Raw genomic sequence first — 25,266 nt, forward strand, 5'->3', positions numbered from 1 at the left:
CAAAAAAAAAAGTAAATGAAAGTGTAAACATAGAGGATCGAGATCATACAAGTTGAATTTGCGCTTGTTGACATTATAGTCGGTTCTTTCTCGGTCGGTCGGTCGGTCAGTCGGTCGGTTACATTTTGGCTATTAAATAGAAAAAATTAAATCAAATAAAACTAAATCATATAAAACAAGATAAAACAGATAAAATATAGTGCAATAAAATTAATAAAACGAAAAAAAAAGTAAATGAAAGTGTAAACATAGAGGATCGCGCGATCATGCAAGTTTAATTTACGCGTGTTGACATTGTAGTCGTATTGATGACAATTTGTGATGGGTCGCACCTATTGGATGGGGCGAAGCACTGCCACAACAACAACAACAGCTAACTTTCAGATGTCAACTAAAAGTGAGTTATATTTAACTATAAACTATTTTGAGTATGGTTCTGGGCCACACATCATATACTTTTATTTAGTTATTTATACATAGTTAACCTAACTTCAAAATTTGTATGTTGATAGCTATGACATAATTCATTACCACTCCATCATCCCTTTCTCATAGCAAGAGTTCTCAACGTTCATGCAAAAGCATACAAAATTAATAGTAAATCCGTTTTGTGTATCATTGAATGTGTTATTAGAATCGCTGAATTGTTCTTAATTGATTATCAGTGCTGTCAGAATGGACGTGATTTCGAGCAGCTGCATTCCAACCAACTGTCCAAATTACTGTTTTCGATAAATTGGCGCAATAAGTACGAGCCTGGTGTAATCCTTATAATAATCCTTGTTTTTCTGTACTGTGTGGCATAAGGTTTATCTGAAAGATAACGTTATGTATAACGCTTATAACTCATTTAAAATAAAGCTCACATAAGGAATTATTAGAAGTCATTAGTAAGAAAATAACAACATTATTAGAAGGCTTATAGATCAATTAAAATAAGGCTTGCATAAAGAGATAAACATACCACTTTTGTATTACGAGCTTTTATATAAGAATATAACCCACTAAAAGTCAAGCTTACATAAGGCGTTATAATACGATTGAGTAAAACAATTTAATTTGAATAAATATAGATTTCCATATATCAAAATGATCCGGGTGAAAAAGAAATTCTTTTAACCATGTGAACCCGATAACTTGAGTAAATTTTAAGGTATCTTGTTGACATTTTATATGTGGATTCCTTGGCACTCATCTCTCATAGCTATTTAAAAAGAGCGACATCAGGCAATATCCACGCCCATTTTTTATATATATTCAGTAAATGATGAAATCTAACTTTTATTTGAGAAGCAACAGCAAAGCATTCGTGAGGTTTTTCAAATCACAGCACGTTCTATGAAAAAGACCTTGTGAATTGCCTAAATGTATTTTTCCATAATATTTTAATTAGTTTGGGGCTGAAAACTTAAAAAATAAAATCCAGTGCTTCTTCTTTATAATTTATTCAATATACAAAAAAAAATTATCCGTCAAATAAACTTCAAGTGGATGCAGTGTAGGTTAAAATTGAGATTAAATAAATCTCAACATTTAAAGCTTGACATTGAGTGTTTTCTCAAAGAAGAAATATGATTTTGTCAAGCTATTCGTAAATATTAGAATGAATTGTAATTAGTACACGTAGCCACTCTTTAGCATATTTCCATAATCCGATCCACCATTTAAGAGATATTGCGATGTAAAAAATTGTTTTCGATCACGAATCGTATAACACAATACCGGCTCTGCATGCCGCGTTTTACGGATAAATTAACCTTAATATAAGATCACAGTCTACGGAGTTCATGAACACCATGTTACCTGTTAACTTTCAATTTAGCCTCTTCCCTTAAAGCTGGCATATTTCGCTCACGCGTCCTTGGATCTTCCTTTTTATGAGAAGCTGAGTGTAATCGTACCTTATATGGTTTGTCGGTGGTATGAGTACGCATATGAAGGCTTAGGTTCAAAGTGTTTTCAAATCTATTGAATAAAAATGGGAAGTTGGAATAAATTTAGATCAGATTAGGATGAGGTTTTTATAACTTACCGCATTTCACAAAAAACGCACTTATAGGGCTTTTCGTCCCTATGAAGTAGTTTATGTTGGATTAAGGGCTTGTCTAAAATGTTTACCATAAATATTGCACGGGTATTTTTTTATTCTGTTTGGTATTTTTTGCTTCTGGATAAATAATAGAGCACAAATAATTAAGAAAGTCGAAAAAAGATTTTTTTTTTAATATTAATTTTTGTAACTCAACTAAAAATTATTTAGCAACTAACAAGTCCAGTAAGTTTCGAATTTAAGTAGGGTCTTATAACTTTTTAATATCATTAGCAGATCAACCTAATAACAACACTCGACGGTTTTTCCATATACTGAAATCATAGTACAGGTTTACAAGTATGATATGTATGAGAAGGAAACAATTCCTTGCTCTTTCTAACACACTGCCATTTGACACTTCGGTCAGTGTCAAACTATTGTGGAACTCAGTGGAACCTGCGTGGAACATGCGTTTAACACTGAACGAAGTGTCAAAATTACAGGGGTTGCTGTCGTGGAAAGCGACACAGGGAAACAAAAAACGGACCGGAATATCAGATATGGGTTGCTGTGATGGTAAATTTTTTTGAACGAATTTAGTATGAAAATGTAGTGCACCTATATGGGTCCTACAGAAAATTATACAAAAGTCTTGAATTGGGGTATCTGAGGACGCGTAGTTATTCCAGCATTAAGAATACAAACACGGGTGCTAAGTTTTTCTTCCCGTTCAAAAGTTCTCCACGAAAAACAGTTTGAAACCGAGGTCGACTGCAATAACCCGTCCAAAAATGTGGAAAGAGAAATGAAAAGACACGTTTTGTCCTGTTATCAATAGTCCAAAGAGAAAAAGTATTCGAATTATTGGCAGCGATGCAAAAACGCGTCTATTAATACCTCCCCCGACGGTTTTGGTCGTGTTTTAGCAATCGTCCCCGGTAATAAAGTAACAATTTGTTAATTAAAATTGTTCAAAATATATGGATTTTAAAAGGGGCTAAGATACTTGGCTTGGATATCATAAGTGGTTTCAGGCTCTGGATCAGGGACTGATTTCAGTCTTAGACCGGCCATAGTGATGAATGTCACGCGTGATTAGTTTTCACGTCCTGCACGAGGTGCCCCTGCTTCTACTGATAATGGCGGATCTAGAGAGGACAACTCGATAAAACGCGCACCCCCTGAGTCATTGTGCCGAGCTCAGGGGAGGGAGGACTCTCTAAGAGTCAAGATCGGTACACAACGGTGACGAACTGGACTGTTTTAGGGCTTTGATTTGACATTAAATTTGGACTTGATGACTTTGGGCTGGTAGGTGCGGTATTCTGCCACTTTAGTAGGTCGGGGTGAAACCCTACCGAAATGGCTGGTAGGCTAATGCTGCACCTGCCCACGTCCCGTTAAAACCGTGGCGGGCCTCAAGGTACGTTCCGGCTCCGTCGCCGTTAAGTTGGTGGTGTAGGTGCGGTTGAAGATTTTCCCGCTTCGCGTCCGGTCTGGCTCTGAACGCATTACTCATAAGGTAATGCGTCAACCCTCGCGTGGCCTCCCTGCGTAGCATAGATAACCACGAGACCGTTAAAGGGCGACTACACAATCGGCTCCGGATAGCGGCTTTGAGGGGGGACTTTTTTAGAATGGACAAGACTAATACGAATCCGCCAAGGATGGGGTGCGGAAGAAGAGCGCTTTTGACGGAAATCCGTCAAATCAATCTTCAGCACTCTAAGGCGGCTTCAGCAAATTTGTTGCTCTGCCTTGAAAAAGGCGGAGTGGATATAGTCCTTGTCCAGGAGCCGTGGCTGAGTAGTAACGGCAGTAAGATTTCTGGATTAAGGACTGGAAAATTCAACACCTTGGTGCATGGGGAGGCAAGTAGGCCTAGATCCTGTGTGCTTGTTAAAAAAGAGATTAAAGCTTTTATTCTCTCTAATTTCAGCAATGCTGACGTAACCACGGTCTGCCTCGAGCGAGGAAGTAATGAAATGTGGGTGGTCTCAGCGTACATGCCCCACGGGGACGTAGAGGGACCACCACCTGCGATACTGGGTGAAATCACCGCTGAAGCAAGGCGGAGAGGTGTTGGCGTTATCATCGGTGCCGATGCTAATGCCCATCATAGCATTTGGGGAAGCTCGGATACCAACACTAGAGGTGAGTCTTTATTTACTTTTATTGTAGATGAGGGACTTTGTATATGTAATAGGGGGAATGACCCGACTTTTATTACTGCGGTAAGGGAGGAGGTCCTGGACCTCACCCTGGTTAGTAGAGAACTGGAAGGTCGGATATCTGGATGGAGGGTTCTCAACGAGCACCTCTTCTCTGATCACCGATATATTCAGTTCTCAGTGAACGAAGAACGTCCCGGTAAAATATCTTTTAGGAACCCGAAAAGTACTAACTGGGACTTGTATTGTAGGAAGCTGGGAGAGCTACTGCCTGCGGTGCCTATCATTAGGTATGCCTGTCGTAAGAGGCGACTAAAATACCAGATTCAAAGGGCTGTGTAGCGCAACCTTTTAGGTTGCCAGCGCAATATATAGCTTCTCCAAACACAATTGTCAACCTCACCTATCCGCGGCGAATCCTGTTTCACTAACAGACGAGGCTCTGGCGACCCCAAGCTCCTCATGGAACTTGGGGGTAGGGAGGGAGGGAATGGCCTGAAGGTTTAATGTGGCCACATAAATCGTTCCCGAGATGGTCGGGCTAGCACCTTAATGGTGCTATGGTACCGGAGCGTACCGGATTTGTATCCGGCAAAGGACCATCACACCGATAACACTCCCCAAAGCCTTCGGGGAGCAACCTTATCGCTACAACAAGAACAACAACATTAGTTCGGGCCTGTCCGAATCTGAGATAGACGTTCTGGTGGAAAACTTCACCTCGGCAAGCAATAGCGCCTTTCAGCTGTCCTGCCCATTGAAAACTTACAGGGGGAAGGGCAAGCCGCCCTGGTGGTCGGATTCTCTTGACGACCTAAGAGCGTCCAGTCGGCGGCTCTTCAACAGAGCCAGGAGTAAATTACCCTCGGACTGGGAGCTCTATAAGGTGAGTCTGGGGATTTATAAATATGAAATAAGGATAGCCAAGCGAGATGCATGGCGAAGCTTCTGCGAAAACGTAGAAGACTGCAATGAATCCGCGAGATTTAGAAAAATACTCTCTAGGAACCCCGCTCCTCTGGGGTATCTGAGAGATGATGGTGGGGACTGGTCGATGAGTAGCGAGGAGTCCCTAAGGCTTTTCTGGACAATCATTTTCCCGATGTCCCAGTTGCGCGGGATCTTCGCCTGCATGGTCGGCGGTCGCTGGCCATGCAGAAGTGCCTGCCATTCCAAGACGGGAAAGTCAAATAACCTGGGCTATAGGGTCGTTCAAGCCCTATAAGTCTCCGGGCCCGGATGGAATCATTCCTGCGCAGCTTCAAAGCTCTTTGGGGATTTCCTGCCGCTGGTTGGCCATCATATATACTAACTGCCTCAGTCTTAACTATATCCCGAAGTCTTGGCACACGGTTAGGGTTATTTTCATTCCGAAGGCCGGCAGAAGCTCTCATGTATCACCTAAGGATTTCAGGCCAATCAGTCTCTCGTCGTTTCTTCTTAAGACGTTTGAGCGGTTGATTGACCTGTACCTACGGGAAAGGATACCTCGGGGGTTACTGTCGGCTTCACAGCATGCGTACTGCAAGGGCAGATCGACGGAAACGGCTCTCCATTCGATTGTAAAGCAAATAGAGGGGTCCCTAGAGCACAAAGAGTATGCTCTGGGTGCCTTTCTAGACATCGAGGGAGCTTTTAACAATGTCTTACCGGGGGCAATCGAAAGAGCTCTGGTGGGTTTAGGAGTCGAGGCGGCTCTGGTTGAATTTATTAGCAAACTTCTATGCGGCAGAATTGTCGCAGCGGAGTGGGGAGGGGCCATAATTAAGAGGAAGGTGTGCAGGGGCACGCCACAGGGTGGTGTCATATCTCCTCTCCTCTGGGTTGTGGTAGTCAACGAGCTTCTTGTGGAGCTGGAAGCCAATGGTTGTCGGGTGGTTGCCTATGCGGATGACCTCGCTATCCTAGTCAGAGGCAAATTTCTGGGCACCCTGCGCGATGTTCTGCAGGGCTACCTGGATACTGTGGCTAGGTGGGCTGAATCATGTGGATTGGCGGTCAACCCGGGAAAAACGGAATTGGTCCTTTTCACAAGGAGATATAAGATGCCTGATTTCAGAACTCCCTCAATTGGAGGGGTACCGTTGGTACTTTCTGATAGGGTTAAATATTTGGGGATTGTTTTGGCCAAGAAACTGTCCTGGAGACCCAATGTGGAAGATCGGGCCAGGAAGGCCGCCATTGCCTTGTACTGCTGCAGAGGAGCTATCGGGAAGAGATGGGGACTCTCGCCAAGAATAGTACACTGGCTTTATGAGATGGTGGTCAAACCGATTCTGCTATATGGGGTGCTGGTCTGGTGGAAAGCACTGGACACGGCGAGCACCTCCAAAATGTTAGTGTCAGTGCAACGGACGGCACTGATCGGTATCAGTGGCGCTCTCAGAACAACACCTACCTTGGCACTGAACGTCATGCTGAACATATACCCAGTAGATATTGCGGGAAAGGCGGCCGCGGCAAGGTCGTTGGTCAGGCTTCGTGATATGGGATATAGACTTTCTGACCGCGGACACTCTAGCCTTCTTACCAGTTTCGACTTCATCCCGGACAGAACGGACTACTGTATGCCGATAACTGCTCCCTATACAACCTTCACCCCAGTTATTCCAGAGAGAGAGGATTGGGGAAGAGAAATTATCTGGGGCATGGGACCGGTTAACTTGTTCAAGGATGGGTCGAAGCTCGATGGAAAGGTTGGTGGGGGGTCTTTTGTCAAGAGCTAAATTTAAGCCGCAAGTTTAAGTTGGCTGATAACTGCAGTGTATTCCAAGCGGAAATTGCTGCGATTAAGGATGCGGTGGATGGAATGCTATCCAGTGCTACCACGGTTAGGGAATTTAACATCTACTCTGATAGCCAAGCGGCTATCAAGGCCTTGAGCTCAACTACAGTGCGATCGAGGGTGGTCTGGGAGTGCCTGACCTCGCTTGCGATTGCATCGAATTATTTTACAATTAAGATTATCTGGGTCCCGGGCCATAGTGATATCCCGGGTAACTGTCAAGCGGATCTCTTAGCCCGCATCGGTACAACTGAACCGGATGAAGATGGCTGTAGGGATTTCGGGATCCCGCTGGCCACCTGTGGATTGCTCCTCCATAGCTGGGCCTCGAATCAGCTCAGCAAACGTTGGGCGGATACCACGTCTTGCAGGGTAGCAAGATCTTTCTGGCCAAAAGTGGATGGCAGGAGGTCTGCTGAAATAATTGGGTTCACTAAGGCTCACCTATCAATGGTCATTGGGGTTTTGACAGGGCACTGTCCCATGGGTATCCATGCGGTACGTCTCAATATACTGGAAACTCCATCCTGCTGCAGCTGTATGGAGGATGATGAGGTGGAATCACCAAATCACTTTATGCTTGATTGTCCAGCTTTTGCCAGAACTAGGCGAAAGTACTTCGGTCGCGACTCACTTGGATCTCCCGAGGATATATCCAAGGTTGAGATCGGTATCATTCGAAGCTTTATCGTTGCTACCCAACGATTCTCTAAGTAGCTAGATCTAAGTCACCGTTAGTTTTGGTATATGTGGTATCACAACGGGCCTTCGTGTTGTCCAAGTGAGATATCCTTATCAGGGCAGCTACCACCTAACCTATCCTATCCTATGGATTTTAAAGGGAGATGTAATTAAGTGCTCGTTTGAAAGTAAATAAGGATATTTCTTTGTAATTTTACAATAAAAATTTTACGCAGTTTTCGATAGCAGCTACTACACTTTTTTTGGTCCTAAGAAGTACAACAGTGCCAAATAGCATCCACAAAGAAAAACCAACAAAAACAAGCATTTTATAAGGTGAGCGTGGCTGTGTATGTGCGTGCTGCTACATATCCTACTTGTAGAACTGTACTATGACTGAAGTAAGCATTCGTTCGACAATGTTAAGTTAAAGTTAATGTTAAGTAAAGTTAAAGTTAAAGTAAAAGTAAAAGTTAAAGTTAAAGTGAATGTTAAAGTTAAAGTTAAAAATAAAGTTAAAGTCAAAGTTAAAGTTAAAGTCAAGGTTAAAGATAAAGTTAAAGTGAATGTTAAAGTTAAAGTTAAAAATAAAGTCAAAGTTAAAGTTAAAGTTAAGGTTAAAGTTAAAGTTTAAGTTAAAGTTTAAGTTAAAGTTAAAGTTAAAGTAAAACTTAAGGTTAAAGTTAAAGTGAATGTTAAAGTTAAAGCGAAAGTTAAAGTTAAAGTTAAAAATAAGTTTAAGTTAAAGTTAAAATGAAAGTTAAAGTTAAGTTTAAAGTTAAAGTTAAGTCAAAGTTAAAGTCAAAGTTAAAGCTAAGGTTAAAGTTAAAGTTAACGTAAAATTTAAATTAAAGTTAAAGTGAATGTTAAAGTTAAAGTTAAAAATATAAATAAAGTTAAAGTGAATGTTAAAGTTAAAGTGAAAGTTAAAGTTAAAAATAAAGTTAAATTGAAAGTTAAATATTAACTTCTCATTTATTCAATAAAAGTAAAAAATTAGTTTTCTTATCGGTCACCACGCTCAAAAAGGTTAACTTGAATTAATATCAAAGAAAAAACTTGAATTAATGTCAAAGACAACAAAATGTTGCATAAATATTATAATTGCATAAGTTGATAATATGCAATAGCTTTACCGCGGCAGTCCCCGAGTGCCACACGTCCTTTTTTTTTATTTATCGTATAATTCCAGCGTTGCGCTTTAGGAGGGAATTGTTAAACTATTTTTTAGGGAGAACATTACCCTGTAGCTCTGCAGGTTAGCCACTAGTTATGAGAGTGGATTTGACCTTTGTACCAGAGGTCACCTTGGGGCAACCCCGCCTATACACATTCTATGCCCTTTTAGCATTGACATAGATGTGCAGACTTTGGAGGTACACTTTTTCTCAACATGCCTTGAGAAATATCCACTGTAGGGGCATGATAATAGGGCCATGCTAGAACAACAGGATTTTACGTGTATTTTCTTCTATATAGGGGTCAAGCTCCCATAAAGATATGAGTCATTAACCAATGTATGAGTCCTTATCCACTATTTTTCAATAATATTGCATGTTTTACTGTATTCTCAATCGATATAATTGCACATAAATCGTGCTAAAGCATATTATTATTGTCTCAGATGACCATTGCTTTTTCATCCTAAAGGAAATTTCCATCTCGAAAACCACAATTTCGCCTTAAACAGTAGCGGTACGGCAACGCTTCTGGCAAAACAACCAACATTATGAAACTTCAAAAATCCTTAAGTACGTCAAAAATTTTTGAATGGAACTACCTTCTTTTTTGTATCATGGTCTACATAACTTCGTTCCAATATGTCGCCCATTTTATTGTAAACAGATGTAATTCAAAAGTTTATTTTGTTGGGAAAACGCAAAGTTTTATTTTTTCATAGACTTTCACTATAGAATGGAGATTCAAGGCATATATGTCCCATGATACAAAAAAGGAGGTAGTTCCACTCAAAATTTTTTGACGTATTTGGGGATTTTTGAAGTTTCATAATGTTTGTTGTTTTGCCAAAAGCGTTGCCATACCGTTACCATATAAGGCGAAATTGCGGTTTTTCGAGATGGAAATTTCCTTTAGGATGAAAACGCAATGGCCATCTGAGACAATAATAATCATCCTTATTCCTTTTTAAGCTCTGTATTTGTTTTACAACACACTTTAAATATGCCATATTAGCCAAATATATAAAATTTTGATTCTGATGTGATACGTGCGGTGTTAAGCAATTTCAGAGCTCAAAAATTAAATTTTGAAGGTAACTGTATGGTATGGCGGTGGAAGTGTGATGGGTTTGGGCCTACTTGGCTGCTTCTGGAGTTGGCAAAATAACTTTCTTTGATGCCACAACGGACAACAATTTGTATTTAACCTTACGAAAGGCAATTTTTTGCGAATCGCCCCTAATTTAGGTGTACGTGATCGATTTCGCAATAACCAAGACAAATACCTTTAACACATATCCAGGATTGTGCAGGCATGGGTAATATGGAACTGTCCACACCTCATGATTCCACTTCCACAATCTCTCACCTTAAATGCCATTGAAAATTTGTGGTCAATTTTGGAATCGGCTACAAGCAATCGGCAAAGGCAGATTAGTAAGATTAGCGATTTAAAAACTACTCTTGTCGAACAAAGGTGCCACCAAACTAATTGCATCTATGGAAAATCATCTTCAAGATGAGGTACTAAACTAAATAACAAAGTAATTTTTTCTAAGGCAGGGCGTAGTGCACGAAATAAGCTGTGGCCTTAATTTTTGAGATATTTTTAGTTTTTATTAAATAATTAGCACAAACGTGTGAACACATGAAAATTAAGTATTTGTTCAAATAAAAGCACATTTTTATTGAAATTGTGCTCTTGCATTTTTTTGACACCGTCACTAGTTTCCTTTCTATATAGCTCAACAGTTTTGTTCTGTAGCTGCACGAAATAAGCTGTGAGCCACTGTACATTGGTTAATGACTCATATCTTTATGGCAGCTTGACCCCTAGGCAGAAAAAAAATGCACGAAAAATCTTGTTCTAGCATGGTCCTATTATTATGCCCCTACAGTGGATATATATTTCTCAAGGCATGTTGAGAAAAAGTCTACCTCCAAAGTCTGCACATCTATGTCAATGCTAAAAGCGCACAGAATAGGTATAGGCGGGGCTATTGTACCCCTGGTACAACGGGCATAAACACTCTCATAACTAGTGGCTAATCTGCAGAGCTACAGGTTAATGTTCTCCCTAAAAAATGGTTTTTTAACAATTCCCTCCTAAGGCGCAACGCTTGAATTATACAATAGATAAAAAGATAAAAAATGAGGACTTGTAGCCAATTCATCAAATTGCGGTATCGGTTTATAAGGACCTCCTTTGAGCAAGCAATTGACAAACGTGTTTTGTCAAAATGTTCTGAGCAAACGTACGGACACTTGGGAAGGCTGTATTCTCTTGGTTTGCATACTTCTATCCTATCCATGTTTATTCCACCAAAACAATTTTCGGGAGCTCGAAAAACTTATTAAAAACCTTCTATTCCAGGCTGATATTTCGTATTAAAATATTTCCAAGGCATGGGGCTAATTTTTTTTTTCTTTTTTATTTAAAATAACTATGAAAGTAATTTAGTCGTAATCGTTAATATGAAATGCATCAAAATTAGAAAAATTCGTAACATTTTTCAATCAGGTAGCTTGTTTTTGGTGAAATTGTCCTTGTCCCCGCAAAAGTCAAGAGGCTAACGTCGCACTAAATGGAACTACCTCCATTTTTTGTATCATGATATGTCCCCTATTTTGGTCGTTCTGAGTATTCTATAAATGTCAGCATAATCTTCTTAGTTGGTTTTGTTGGTATGTCGAAAGATCTAAAAAAGTCAATATTTTGAGTTTAATCAATTTACAATTAAACGTGCGATGTAGTATGGCTTCGATATTTGGACTGTCGGTTTCTATCACAAACAAAAATTCTAAAAAAGTCAAAATTTTGATTTTAATCAATTTACATACATTTAAACGTGCGATGTAGTAGGGATCGGATATTTGGACTGTCGGTTTCTATCACAAACAGAAATTCAAACATAATATTGTCCAGCCCTTTTGGCGGTTTTGCTCTATTATTAGCCGAAACTACGCGAACCAAAAAAAAAGTTTTCGAAAAAATTCAAGAATCGAGAAGTATCAAAATTTGCAGGAAAATTTCGAAGTATGCAGTTTCGTAGTCCACTCAATTTTAGTCTATCAAAGTAGAAGTAATCAGTGTCTCTAAAAAAGGAGCACTTTTTTCATACATTTTCAAAGACTATTTTCTACGTCGAATACGCTCCAAATCGAGCATTTTCCGAGCCACCCTAAGATGATGCGGGCATTGTGCCGGGTATGTTAACGCAGCTCCTTATGGTTTCTTATGTTGGCTGGGGGCGAGATAATAGGCGCGATATCTAATCTATCTAATATATATTATAAATGGGAAAGTTTGGATGTTAAGATGTTTGGATGTTTAGATGTTTGGATGTTTGGATGTTTGGATGTTTGGATGTTTGTCCAGACGTTTGTCTTTGTGACTCAATAACGCAAGAACGGCTGGACCGATTTGGATGAAATTTTGCACACATATAGCCAATAGTCTAGAAGGATCTACTAGCTATATATTTTTCAAAAGGGGCGTGGTCCCCGCCCCCTAGGAACAGTTATAATTTAATTATATTTTTTCGTCTTTGCGACTGAATCACGCCAGAATGGCTACACGGATTTTGATGAAATTTGGGACACAGACAGTAGTCTACTAGCGGGACTATTTCGGGATCATTTTGGGACTCTTCCGGGATCATTTCTGTATAGTTTACGGGATCCGTCCGGGATCCCGTCGGGGTTATTTTGGAACATTTTCGGGATTATTCCGGAATCATTTCGGGACTATTTCGCGATCATTTGGGGACCCTTCCGGCATCATTTCTGGATGGTTTTTGGGATCCGTGCGGGATCTCGTCGGGGTCATATGGGGACTTTTTCGGGATCATTTCAGGGCTCTTCCGGCATCATTTCTGGATGGTTTTCGGGATCCGTCCGGGATATCGTCGGGGTCATTTGGGAACTTTTTCGGGATCATTTGGGGGCTCTACCGGCATCATTTCTGGATGGTTTTCGGGATCCGTCCGGGATCTCGTCGGGGTCATTTGGGGACTTTTTCGGGATCATTTTGGGGCTCAACCGGCATCATTTCTGGATGGTTTTCGGGATCCGTCCGGGATCCCGTCGGGGTCATTTCGGGACTTTTTCGCGACTAATACGGGATCATTTGGGAACCCTTTCGGCATCATTTCTGGATAGTTTTCGGGATCCGTCCGGGATCCCGTCGGGGTCATTTCGGGACTTTTTCGCGACTAATACGGGATCATTTGGGAACCCTTTCGGCATCATTTCTGGATGGTTTTCGGGATCCGTCCGGGATCCCATTAGGGTAATTTCGGGACTATTAGGGGATCATTTGGGAACCTTTCCGGCATCATTTCTGGATAATTTTCGGGATCCGTCCGGGATGCCGACGAGGTCATTTCGGGACTATTTCGGGATCATTTGGGATACCTACCGGCATCATTTCTGGATGGTTTTTGGGATTCGTCCGGGATCCCGTCGTGGTCCTTTCGGAACTTTTTCGCGACTAATACGGGATCATTTGGGAACCCTTTCGGCATCATTTCTGGATGGTTTTCGGGATCCGTCCGGGATCCCATTAGGGTAATTTCGGGACTATTAGGGGATCATTTGGGAACCTTTCCGGCATCATTTCTGGATAATTTTCGGGATCCGTCCGGGATGCCGACGAGGTCATTTCGGGACTATTTCGGGATCATTTGGGATACCTACCGGCATCATTTCTGTATTGTTTTCGGAATCCTTTCGGGATCCCGTCAGGGCCATTTTGGGACTTTTTGGGGCTAATACGGGATCATTTGGGGATCCTCTAGGGGTCGTTTCGTGACTTTTTCTGTTTTATTTCGGGATCATTTGGGGACCCTTCCGGCATAATTTCTTGATGGTTTGCCGGATCCATCAGGGTCATTTCGGGACCATTTTGGGATCATTTGGGGACCCTTCCGAGATCATTTCTGGATCCGTCCGGGATGCCGTAGGAGCCATTTCGGGATTTTTTGTTACTTTTCCGGGATAGTTTTTGGACCCTTCCGGGATCATTTCTGGATCTGTGCGGGATCCCATCTGTGTCATTTCCGGACTATTTCGGGATCATTTTGGGATCCTTCCGGAATCATTTCTGTATGGTTTTCGCGATCCGTAGTTGATTCCCTCGGAGCCATTTCGGAACCTTTTCTGGAGTATGTCGGGGTCATTTGGGGACTTTTTCGGGATCATTTGGGGCTCTTCCGGCATCATTTCTGGATGGTTTTCGGGATCCGTGCGGGATCTCGTCGGGGTCATTTGGGGACTTTTTCGGGATCATTTGGGGGCTCTTCCGGCATCATTTCTGGATGGTTTTCGGGATCCGTCCGGGATATCGTCGGGGTCATTTGGGGACTTTTTCGGGATCATTTGGGGGCTCTTCCGGCATCATTTCTGGATGGTTTTCGGGATCCATCCGGGATCCCATCAGGGTAATTTCGGGACTATTAGGGGATCATTTGTGGACCTTTCCGGCATCATTTCTGGATAATTTTCGGTATCCGTCCGGGATGCCGACGAGGTCATTTCGGGATCATTTGGGATACCTACCGGCATCATTTCTGGATGGTTTTTGGTATTCGTCCGGGATCCCATTGGGGTCATTTCGGGACTTTTTCTCGACTAATACGGGATCATTTGCGGACCCTTTCGGCATAATTTCTGGATAGTTGTCGGGATCCGTTCGGGATCCCGTCACGGTCATTTCGGAACTATTAGGGGATCATTTGAGGACCTTTCCGGCATCATTTCTGGATAGTTTTTGGAATCCTTTCGGGATCCCGTCAGGGTCATTTCGGGGCTTTTTCGGGATCATTTAAGGATGGCTTTCAGGATTCGTCCGGGAACCCGTCAGGGTAATTTCTGGACTTTTCCGAGACTATTTCGGGATCATTTTGGGACCTTCCCAAGATCATTTCTGGATGGATTTCGGGATTTGTCCGGGATGCCCTCAGGGTCATTTTGGGACTATTAGGTGAGCATTTGAGGACTGTTCCGGCATCACTTCTGGATGGTTTTCGGTATCCGTTCAGATTCCCGTCGGAATAATTGCGGGACTTTTTCGGGATCATTGGGGTCCCTTCCAAAATCATTTCTGGATGGTTTTTGGGATTCGTCCGGCATCCCGTCGGGGTCATTTCGGGACTTTTTCTCGACTAATACGGGATCATTTGCGGGCCCTTTCGGTATCATTTCTGGATAGTTGTCGGGATCCGTTCGGGATCCCGTCAGGGTCTTTTCGGAACTATTAGGTGATCATTTGAGGACATTTCCGGCATCATTTCTGGATAGTTTTCGGGATCCTTTCCGGGTCCCATCAGGGTCATTTCGGGACTTTTTCGGCATCATTTAAGATTGGTTTTCAGGATTCGTCCGGTATCCGTCAGGGTAATTTCTGGACTTTTCCCAGACTATTTCGGGATAATTTTGGGACCCTCCCAAGATCATTTCTGGATGGATTTCGGGATCTGTCCGGGATGCCGTCAGGGTCATTTTGGGACTATTAGGTGATCATTTGAGGACCTTTTCGGCATCACTTCTAGATGGTTTTCGGTATCCGCTCAGGATCCCGTCGGAATTATTGCGGGACTTTTTCGGGATCATTTGGTGTCCCTTCCGGCATCATTTCTGGCTGATTTTTGGGATTCGTCCAGCATCCCGTCGGGTTCATTTCGGGACTTTTTCTCGACTAATACGGGATAATTTGCGGGCCCTTTCGGCATCATTTCTAGATAGTTGTCGGGATCCGTTCGGGATCCCGTCAGGGTCTTTTCGGAACTATTAGGTGATCATTTGAGGACATTTCCGGCATCATTTCTGGATAGTTTTCGGGATCCTTTCGGGGTCCAGTCAGGGTCATTTCGGGACTTTTTCGGGATCATTTAGAGATGGCTTTCAGGATTCGTCCGGGAACCCGTCAGGGTAATTTCTGAACTTTTCCGAGACTATTTCGGGATAATTTTGGGACCTTCCCAAGATCATTTCTGGATGGATTTTTCGGGATCATTTAGAGATGGCTTTCAGGATCAGTCCGGGATGCCGTCAGGGTCATTTTGGTATTAGGTGATTATTTGAGGACCTTTCCGGCATCACTTCTGGATGGTTATCGGTATCCGATCAGGATCCCCTCGGAATCATTGCGGGACTTTTTCGGGATCATTTGGGGTCCCTCCCAAGATCATTTCTGGATGGATTTCGGGATCTGTCCGGGATCCCGTCAGGGTCATTTAGGGGTGCGTTCGAGATCCCGTCAGGGTCATTTCGGGACTTCTTCGGGAATATATCGGGATCATTTCTGGATGGTTTATGGGATCCGTCCATGACCCCTTAAGGGTCATTTCGGGACTATTAAGTGATCATTTGAGGACCTTTCCGGCGTCACTTCTGGATGATTTTCGGTATCCGTTCGGGATCCCGTCGGAATCAATGCGGGACTTTTACGGAATCATTTGGGATTCCTTCCGGCATCATTTCTGGATGGTTTTCGGGATTTGTCCGGGATCCCGTCGAGGTTATTTCGGGACCTTTTCGGGGCTAATACGGGATCATTTGGGGATCCTCTAGGGGTCGTTTCGTGACTTTTTCTGTATTATTTCGGGATCATTTTGGGACCCTTTCGGCATAATTTCTTGATGGTTTGCCGGATCCATCAGGGTCATTTCGGGACCATTTTGGGATCATTTGGGGACCCTTCCGAGATCATTTCTGGATCCGTCCGGGATGCCGTAGGAGCCATTTCGGGATTTTTTGTTACTTTTCCGGGATAGTTTTTGCACCTTCCGAGATCATTTCTGGATCTGTGCGGGATCCCATCTGGGTCAATTCCGGACTATTTCGGGATCATTTTGGAATCCTTCCGGAATCATTTCTGTATGGTTTTAGCGATCCATCGTGGATCCCCTCGGAGCCATTTCGGAACTTTTTCTGGAGTTAGTCGGGATAATTTAGGGACCCTTCCTGGATATTTTCTGGATGGTTTCTGAGATCCGTCCGGGAGCCCGTCAGGGTAATTTCGGAACTTTTTCGGGACTATTTCGGGATCAATTTGGTACCCTTCAGGCATCATTTCTGTGTGGTTATCTGGATAAGTCTAGAATCGTGTCGTTGTCATTTCGGGGTTTTTTGGGACTACTTCGGGAACTTTTGGAAACACTTCCGGGGCGTTTCTGGATGGTTTTCGGGATCCGTCCGCGATAGCGTCGGGGTCATTTCGTGGCTTTTTCTGGATAATTTCGTTATCATTTTGGGATCCTATCAGGTTATCACCTCATAAAGTTCTTTTTTTTACTCAATTACAAAAATAAAATGCATTAGACAGAAAAAAAATTTTAAACAGATAACTTTATAAGCAGGCTAACGTGAATAGCCCACATATTTCATTTTCTCCTTGCGGACGGGGCCGCGGGTAAAGGCTAGTACATACATAAAACAAGAAGTTAGCAATATAATCCTTATCATACTTACGGCACAGTTACTTTTTGCTCTTCCGTTGTAAATTCTTCCTTGCTCACAAAGGTTGTTGAATGAATTGTGTCGCTATATTCAGTATTTTATTCATCATCTTCAATGGGCTCGTTTTTGATAAATTCGCTTACCTCGCCCTGCGCTTGGATTGTGTCGCTATATTCAGTATTTTCTTCATCATCGTCAATGGGGTCGTTTTTGATAAATTCGCCTTGCGGTTTTTCACAAAAATCTAGTAATTGTTCGTTTTTTAGTAAATGCTCAGCAGTAGTCCATTGTGCTGATTCCGACTCAATTGCTTGCTGTCTGCCTTCAAGAGCCGTTTCTGTTTCTGGAAGAAGTGAACTTTGAGCAGTGCATTTGGGCGGACAACTGCTCAACTGGTATGAATCTATGTCGTTTGGTAATACTTCATCTTCAATTGCTGCCTCCATCATCGACATGTTTAAATCATCCCATTTTTTAGAAACCATTTCTCGCATCTTGTGGTCGGATTGCACGCACAATTTTTGAAACCGATACACACTTATCAATTGGTGCAAGCATTTACAACAAATTTTTTTTGGTAGCTCGTCACTTAGCTGCATTTCCACTATTTCGGGTATTGTGCTGGATAACAAGTCAGCTATTCGTAATTCGTCACATTCCTCAATATTTTCAAAGATAGATTGGTGTTGTGGTTTAGTGCTGCCTTCAGACGTCAAAGCTTCCAGTTTAACCATACAGGTCCGACAGAGGTAATCGATATATAGTACACCTGTATCCATTTGAGCGAGTGTTTCTGCTTCGGTAAAAGTTAAGGTACGCGCACATTACGCTGCGCGACACGTAGCAGCAGCGGCGCCTCACAGCAGTGATCTCTTATCTGTCAACTGTCCGACAGGCTGTTCAATATGGCTACTTTTCAGCGTTTTGACAGGCTGTTCAATATGGCGGCGCCTATCTTCAGCGGGTGATAGAAAGAGATACAGAATGAGGTAGCGATAGTCAAATACGAATCGGGTGATCCAATCACTTTGGAATTTTGACGTTTATGCAGAAGAGATCACACTTTGTCATCATTCACAATGCCTCACAGAGCGACATATTTTGGTAATTCACATTAAGCGGCAATCGAGCGACACATTGCAGCAAAAGTTTGTGTTTATTGTTGTTTGCAAAATGGACGACACAGTTTTTGAAGCTGTAATTATTACATTTTTGTGCGAAGAAGAGGAAAGGAAAAGAAAAAGGCCGTGGCTATGGGTCCAAGATATCTCATCCTCAAGGTTTGAGGAAGGAGAGTTCCACACTATTTTGCCCAGATTGAAAAAAGATGGTGCAAAATTCTTTGCAGGTATTCTTATGAGGTAATTCACACCTAGTGGCAGCAGCACTGCGCGACTCCCCCAGCGGGTTAGGGGGTCAGAATATACCCGCGGTAGGTATGCCTGTCGTAAGATGCGACTATAATACCATTCAAGGGGTTGTGTAGCGCAATATATAGCTTCTCCAACCCAATTGTCAACCTCACCTTCGAGCGGCGAATCACGTTTCACTACTAGACGCAAATAGACCCACGCTCTGGCGACCCCAAGCTCCTCATGGAACTTGGGGGTGGGGAGGGAGGGATGGCCTGAAGGTTTAATGTGGCCATATAAATCGTTCCCGAGATGGTCGGGCCAGCACCTTAATGGTGCTGTGTTACCGGAGCGTATCCGATCTGTATCCGACAAAGGACCATCACATCGATAACACTCCCCAAAGCCTTCGGGGAGTAACTAATCGCTACAACAACAACACTGCGCGACACTTCCCAACGCGGCTTTTTTGCCTAGTTGATCAAATTTGCTGCGCTGTGCCGGGTCGCGCAGTGCTGCTGACGCTAGGTGTGAATTGCCTCATAAGAATACATGCAAAGAATATTTTGTAGCGCAGTGCAGTGCTGCGTAGTGCAGCCTAATGTGGCCTTACCTTTATTAAGACTCCACAAGTAAGGAGAATTGGGATGAAACGATACTAGTAAAAACAATTAGGTATTCACACTTCTGACCCGATACCAAGAAAATTTGTAGTCGATACTTTTGCACCGACTACTCATCGGAGAAAATTGTATCGACAAATACTCGATACGCTCGTATTATTTAATTTGATTACTTATAGCGTTTTCTTTGCTGGAATAAATTGTTGCCTAAGTAAATGGTAAAACCTTAATAGAGTTACACCTACCCCAGAAAATTGTCAACATTTATAGTGCATACACAGTACATTTCAACTCACCATATTTACTCATATCACAAATCACACAAGAAGATTGCGCATTGCGCATGTAAACATTAGGTCAGCTCTTTATGGGCAGTTCTTGCGTCATTTTCCTTAGCTCTTGTTTTTTTCTCTCTTTCTTTCATTTACTCAACCAGTCAACTGTGACGTAGTTGCGCAAAACGAAGCAATTTTGAACTCGTGAATGCGCGATCTGGGTACTCATATGAACAGAGTATATGTGGAACTTAAGAGCGAATTGCGAGTTTCACAGAGTTGCACTGCCACACCGCCATTTTACACAGGGTAAAAGTGTAACGCTTTTGCATTGCGAGCAGGCAACAATTTTCACAAAAGAACGAAATACCCCGTAAAGGCGCTGCCTGTTTTTTAGAATAGAACAACAACCCTTGCGTGGCGTACAAAAAGCGTAACACTTCAGCCAGAAAAAAAAAACGCTATTACTCTATTGGAATTGTTTCACGAATCTTCATATACCCTGGGACGGATTATATCTACTTCTTTCACCGTTTTCAGTGCTTTTATGTTCTTTGCGAAAATTATTCCAGCTAAGGTGACATGATGTTTTTGTAAATTGGAATCTCAAAATCAGTACCAATATTCGAATGGCGGAAGTAAAAAAAATACCGCGGACTGCTTTAAAACCCCGGTCGCCCTTGAAAAACTAGCTCTGTGCGGCCCACAGACCACCTTTCTGACTATATGTATGCGTATTGTAGGATTTACATAGAACGTTTTGTTGCGGTGCTGCGCCTGCCAGGTGTGTTCAATGTATGGCCACAAATTTATCTTCCTACACAAGGTATATGGATTGTAAAGCGATCTTTGGTAGCTTTGATACGCTTTGACAGCGTCATTAGACAACTATTAAATACATTTCCGCTTACTTCGCTTGGAATCGACCAATTACGCTTGACTTACATAGAAATCTTGCCGCGTTAATTCGCTTCGAAAGCGCCATAAATTAAGAATATTTTCCTTTTAGCCTCGCTTAACATTTCGCAAACTTTGTATGGCAAGATATACGTGCCGCCATTTATTGAACTTTTCAGTATGGCGATGCGACGCAACAAAGCGTTCTAAGTAAATCCGGCACCAGTCCCCCTTTATAGCGCTGTCAAAGTATCAAAGCGAAGCAATTGCGGCAAGAGTTCGATGTAAGTCCGGCCTATGTGTGTACAGTAAAGCAAAATTTTTGCTTTCCGTTTCCGATTTTTGATCCGCGGCCGACACACGTCTTTTATAACTTACCCCAAAATTTTTTGACTTGTTTAGCAGTCAACCCCTGTAAAAATTACGTATTACAAAAAAAGTACCGATAAGAAAATCGATACTTTCAGTCCGACACTTAATGCCCAAATTACATGTTCAGCAGCTTTGCTTTCAGGGCTGCTATTACTTAATCAGCACCCAACCGTTTAAACGGCTATGGCCGTCCAACAAGGCGCGCCAGTCGCTTCTTCTCTCTGCCAACCGGCGCGAATTGGTCACACCAAGGAAGTTTAAATCGTTTTTCACCTGTTCTTAGCCGGAGCGTCATCTTTCATTCGCATAACATGGCCTAGCAGCGCAGCCGCTGCGTTTTAATTCGCTGACCTGTGTTGATGTGTGCGTATAGCTCGTACAGCTCATCGTTAAATATTCTTGGGTACTCGCCATCGCCAACGTGCAGAGGTCCATAAATCTTTCGAAGAACTTTTCTCTCGAACACTCCAAGAGTCGCTTCATCTGATATTGTCATGGTCCATGTTTCTGCATCATATCGCAGGACGGGTACAATAAGTGACTTGTAGAGTATGATTTTCGTTTGCGGAGAAACAACTTTAGTTTTTAATGGCTTACCTAGTGCAAATCGTATTAATTAAGCAATTCATCCTCTTTCCAACAATCACAATATATATTAATATAAACTTCTTAAAAATGTGTAGAAGGTAATTTTCTAATACCCGCCAATTAAGTAGATTACAAATAAAAATTTAAATGACGTCTCTTATTCTATCTATCCTCTCTGCTTTTACTATTTCGAAATTATGGCTGCCAACAGTAACGTCGTTGCCAAGGCGCATTTGCGTTGACTCTTTGCTCGATGACAGCAAGTACTTCGTTTTGTCCTCATTCGCCATTAAACCCATCTTTACCGCTTCTTTTTCCAGTTTGGAGTAAGCAGAACTAACGGCGCGGGTGTTTAGGCCGATGATATCAATGTCATCAGTATATACAGTAATTGCGCGCTTTTATAGAATATTGCTCCAGAGCGGTTAAGTTCTGCAGCTAGTAGAGTTGTCTTCAGCATCAAATTAAAGAAATCGCACGATAGGGGCTCACCCTGTCACTTTTGCGGGGAAACCAAATTCAGACATAGCTGCATATACGCAGCTCCTTTTCGTGCTGTCGAAGGCGGCTTTAAAATCGACGAAGAGGTGATGTGTGTCGATTCTTTTTTCGCGGCTTTTTTTCCAAGATTTGGCGCATTGTGGAAATCTGGTCGATGATAGATTTACCAGGTCTGAAGCCGCACTGATAAGGTCCAATCAGCCGATGTGGGCTTCAATCTTTCGCACAATACACTTGAGAGGACCTTATATGCGATATTAAGAAGGCTGATTCCGCGATAGTTGGTGCAGTTTGCAGAATCCCCTTTCTTGTGGACTGGGCAAAGAACATTTAGATTTCAATCGTCGGGCATGCACTCGTCCGCCCATATTTTGTGAAGAAGCTGATGCATGCGCCTTAAAAACTCCTCGCTGCCGTATTTGAATAGCTCCGCAGGCAATCCATCAGCGCCCGCGGCCTTGTTGTTTTTCAATCTAGTTATTGCTATTCTGACTTCGTCATAATCGGGTTGGGGGGAAATTTATTCCATCATCATCGATTGCGGGATCGGGTTCGTCATACCTGTGCGGTAAATCGTTGTATCCATTTAGGAGAGCAGAGAAGTGTTCCCTCCATAATCTAAGTACTCTTTGGACATCAGTTACCATGTCGCCGTTTTCGTTCTTTTAGGAGTATGGCTGCTAGTTATGCTGTTGCAAATACGTTAAACTCAAATACTTTGGAACATAAAGATGTTGCATGCTGGAAAAAAATGTGAAGCAAGCTTCACAAAATTGTAGTAGGACACTTTCACCACTCACCACAGCAGAATGTGTTAAACTACAACTGTGTGTATTTAACAATTATTTGTACACTTTTTTTATTCAGCTAATCTGTTCAAAATTTTAATTTCTACTCTCCAAAACTTCAATCAGTGTATTTTGTGCGCTTATATTATGTTAAAGTTTTGTGGTGTGGTGGAAGTATCCTACCAGAATTTTGTTAAGCTCCGCTGCTTTCCACTGAAGTTCGCGCATGCAACATCTTTATGTTCAAAAGTCTTTGTTGGATTATTCTAACGTCTTTCGCTGCTGCTTGATTGCTTATTCAGTTATATTTACCTGTATATCTCTTGTTGGGTTTCAATAAACTAACGTGCATTATTGTCTGTTTATTTGCTATGAAAAAGCTACATGATAAAAAGATTAGAAGGTAAAACCCATTGTGGATAAGACAAGTGGGATAACTTCTGCATATACGTCAAAATTACAAATAGAATGGATCACCTGATTTAATATTCACTATCGCTGTCTCATTCTGTATCTCTTTCTATCACCCGCTGAAGATAGCCGGCCCTATGCGCCGCCATAGTGAACACCCTGTCAAAACGCTGCCAAAACCACTGTGGATAAGACAAGCGTGATAACTTCTGCATAGACGTACAAATAGAATGGATCACATGATTTTCAAAGTGACTATCGTGATGTCATCCTGTATCTCTTTCTATCACCCGCTGAAGATAGGTGACCGTATGCGCCGCCATATTGAACATCCTGTCAAAACGCTCTAATTTTTTTCGCTCTCTTGAAGGATTTATCTGAAATTTGTGCTGGCAACAATCATATATAAATCCCCGCGCCAGCTGAAGCGGGTGCCAGAGCAAAAAATGTGCCAGCTTAGACGAAAAACGGGCCAAAATTTTTACAAAATTTACAATGAAGAAAGTTCGAACATCACGCGTAGCTCAAACTGTTCGCAATAAGTATATATCCAAAGTACGTCAAGAGATAATATCACAAGCTTTGATTGATGTTGACTTATTGCCGATTTCATTGGTGGAATGTGATGGATTCAAGAAGTTTGTTAATGTCCTCGAGCCAGAGTATGTAGTTCCTTGTCGCAAAACAATTTCCGGTAGAATTCAAGCTATGAATAACTGTGAAATAGAGAAAGTTAAGAAAAATCTAGGTTCAGCATCTGATATAGCTTTGACCACTGATTGCTGGACATCAGGAGCTACCCGATCCTATATGGGACTTACAGCGCATTATTTGGATTCTAATTGGACTCTTCGCTCTTTCAATTTGCTCACCGAAGAAATGGCTGAAAGCCACACAGCTGAGAAGACTCGCTTCGAGATGGCATGAAAGAATGGGATATCAAAGAAAAAGTCACAACTATTGTACACGACAACGCGAAAAACATAACAAATGCTGTTCGGGGTTTGAGCCCTGACATAACCAGTCATCCATGCAGTGCCCATACACTTCAATTGAGTTTTAATTTAGGAATGAAACTACCGGAATGTTGTGGAGTCATCCAAAAGGTTTAAAAACTGGTGATGAGTTTCAATCATTCGAGTAAACGTACATATGCTCTCGAGAAACATTTAATACAAACTGAAAAGACAGTTAAAAAACGAATCCAAAGTTGTCCAACTAGATGTAATTCAGTTCTTTTTAAGCTGGAAAGAGTTAAAGAGCTTAGAGCTTCTATTTCTGCAGTAATTGCTGTTCGTTCAATTTTCAACAACAAGGCCGCTAAAAATATCGCAATTTCGGACGGTGACTGGGATGCCGTTGATGTTCTAATAGATTCACTCGCCCCTTTCGAAATTGCGACAAATGTGCTTAGCAGTGACAGCGAGATTACAATTTCTAAAGTGAAACCCATCATTCATAAAATTATTAATAAGCATCTGAAATTTAAAAACACTGAAAGTAGCTGCAGACTTGAGAAAACGTTTTTCTTTTGAAGTCATTGAAGACCCATCTCTGGAAAATATCAGTATTGCACATATGGCGAGTTTTCTTGATCCGAGGTTCAAACAGTTGATGCTTATCTAACAAAATAAAAAATCACGTGGAAAAATGTGCAATATACTGGGTACTGCTGATATGAATGCCTAAGAAGAAGCTCCGGAAAACAGTAATCTCACGGCCATGGATATACTCCTAAATGATAATGACAGTGACACAAGGCAGGAAGACGAGTTTCAGCGCTACTTGGTCGAAGAACAAATAAACCACAATCTCAGTGCCAGCAATTGGTGGCAAGACCATGAAAAAATATATCCCAATCTGTCGAAAATCGCCAAAAGATATCTTGCGGTACCTGCCACTTCAACAGCTTCTGAAAGGGTATTTTCACGTGTTGGAAATGTAGTTCGTCCCACACGAAATTGCTTGAGTCGGGAAATGATATCGGCACTTGTTTTCTTACACCAGAACAAGAAGAAAATTGTTTCGCTTCCCAAGGCAGTCGGTTCTATGTACCGGAGCGACTAGGGATTTTTCCCGACCAAGGACTGTCATTTCAGTGTGACCCCATTTAATTTGTTGCGTCCCTCCCACAAATTGTCATCCTCCCAGC

General features: G+C 42.1%; 1 protein-coding gene across 3 annotated transcripts in view; it reads right to left on the reverse strand.

Annotated features, from left to right (window-relative positions):
• Positions 1-395: 395 nt before the first annotated feature.
• The window catches only part of LOC137249176 (uncharacterized), a 34,331-nt gene continuing 9,460 nt past the window's right edge, over positions 396-25,266 (reverse strand). Inside the window, exons 2-6 of one of the 3 annotated variants that reach the window (XR_010952270.1) lie at positions 17,451-23,830; positions 17,320-17,391; positions 2,033-2,167; positions 1,804-1,965; positions 396-813 (exon numbers count right to left, since the gene is read on the reverse strand). Coding sequence is in view for 2 of the 3 variants with exons in the window: in XM_067780476.1 (XP_067636577.1) it covers positions 769-813; positions 17,320-17,391; positions 17,451-18,086 (753 nt within the window). In the remaining variant the exon portion in view is untranslated. Of the gene's footprint in view, positions 814-1,803; positions 1,966-2,032; positions 2,168-11,270; positions 11,547-17,319; positions 17,392-17,450; positions 23,831-25,266 lie in introns of those variants that run through there. The other 2 variants (XM_067780476.1, XM_067780477.1) reach the window with 2 other exon arrangements.

This window comes from Eurosta solidaginis, chromosome 4 (assembly GCF_040869045.1).
Source record: "Eurosta solidaginis isolate ZX-2024a chromosome 4, ASM4086904v1, whole genome shotgun sequence".
NCBI classification, from domain to species: Eukaryota; Metazoa; Arthropoda; class Insecta; order Diptera; family Tephritidae; genus Eurosta; species Eurosta solidaginis.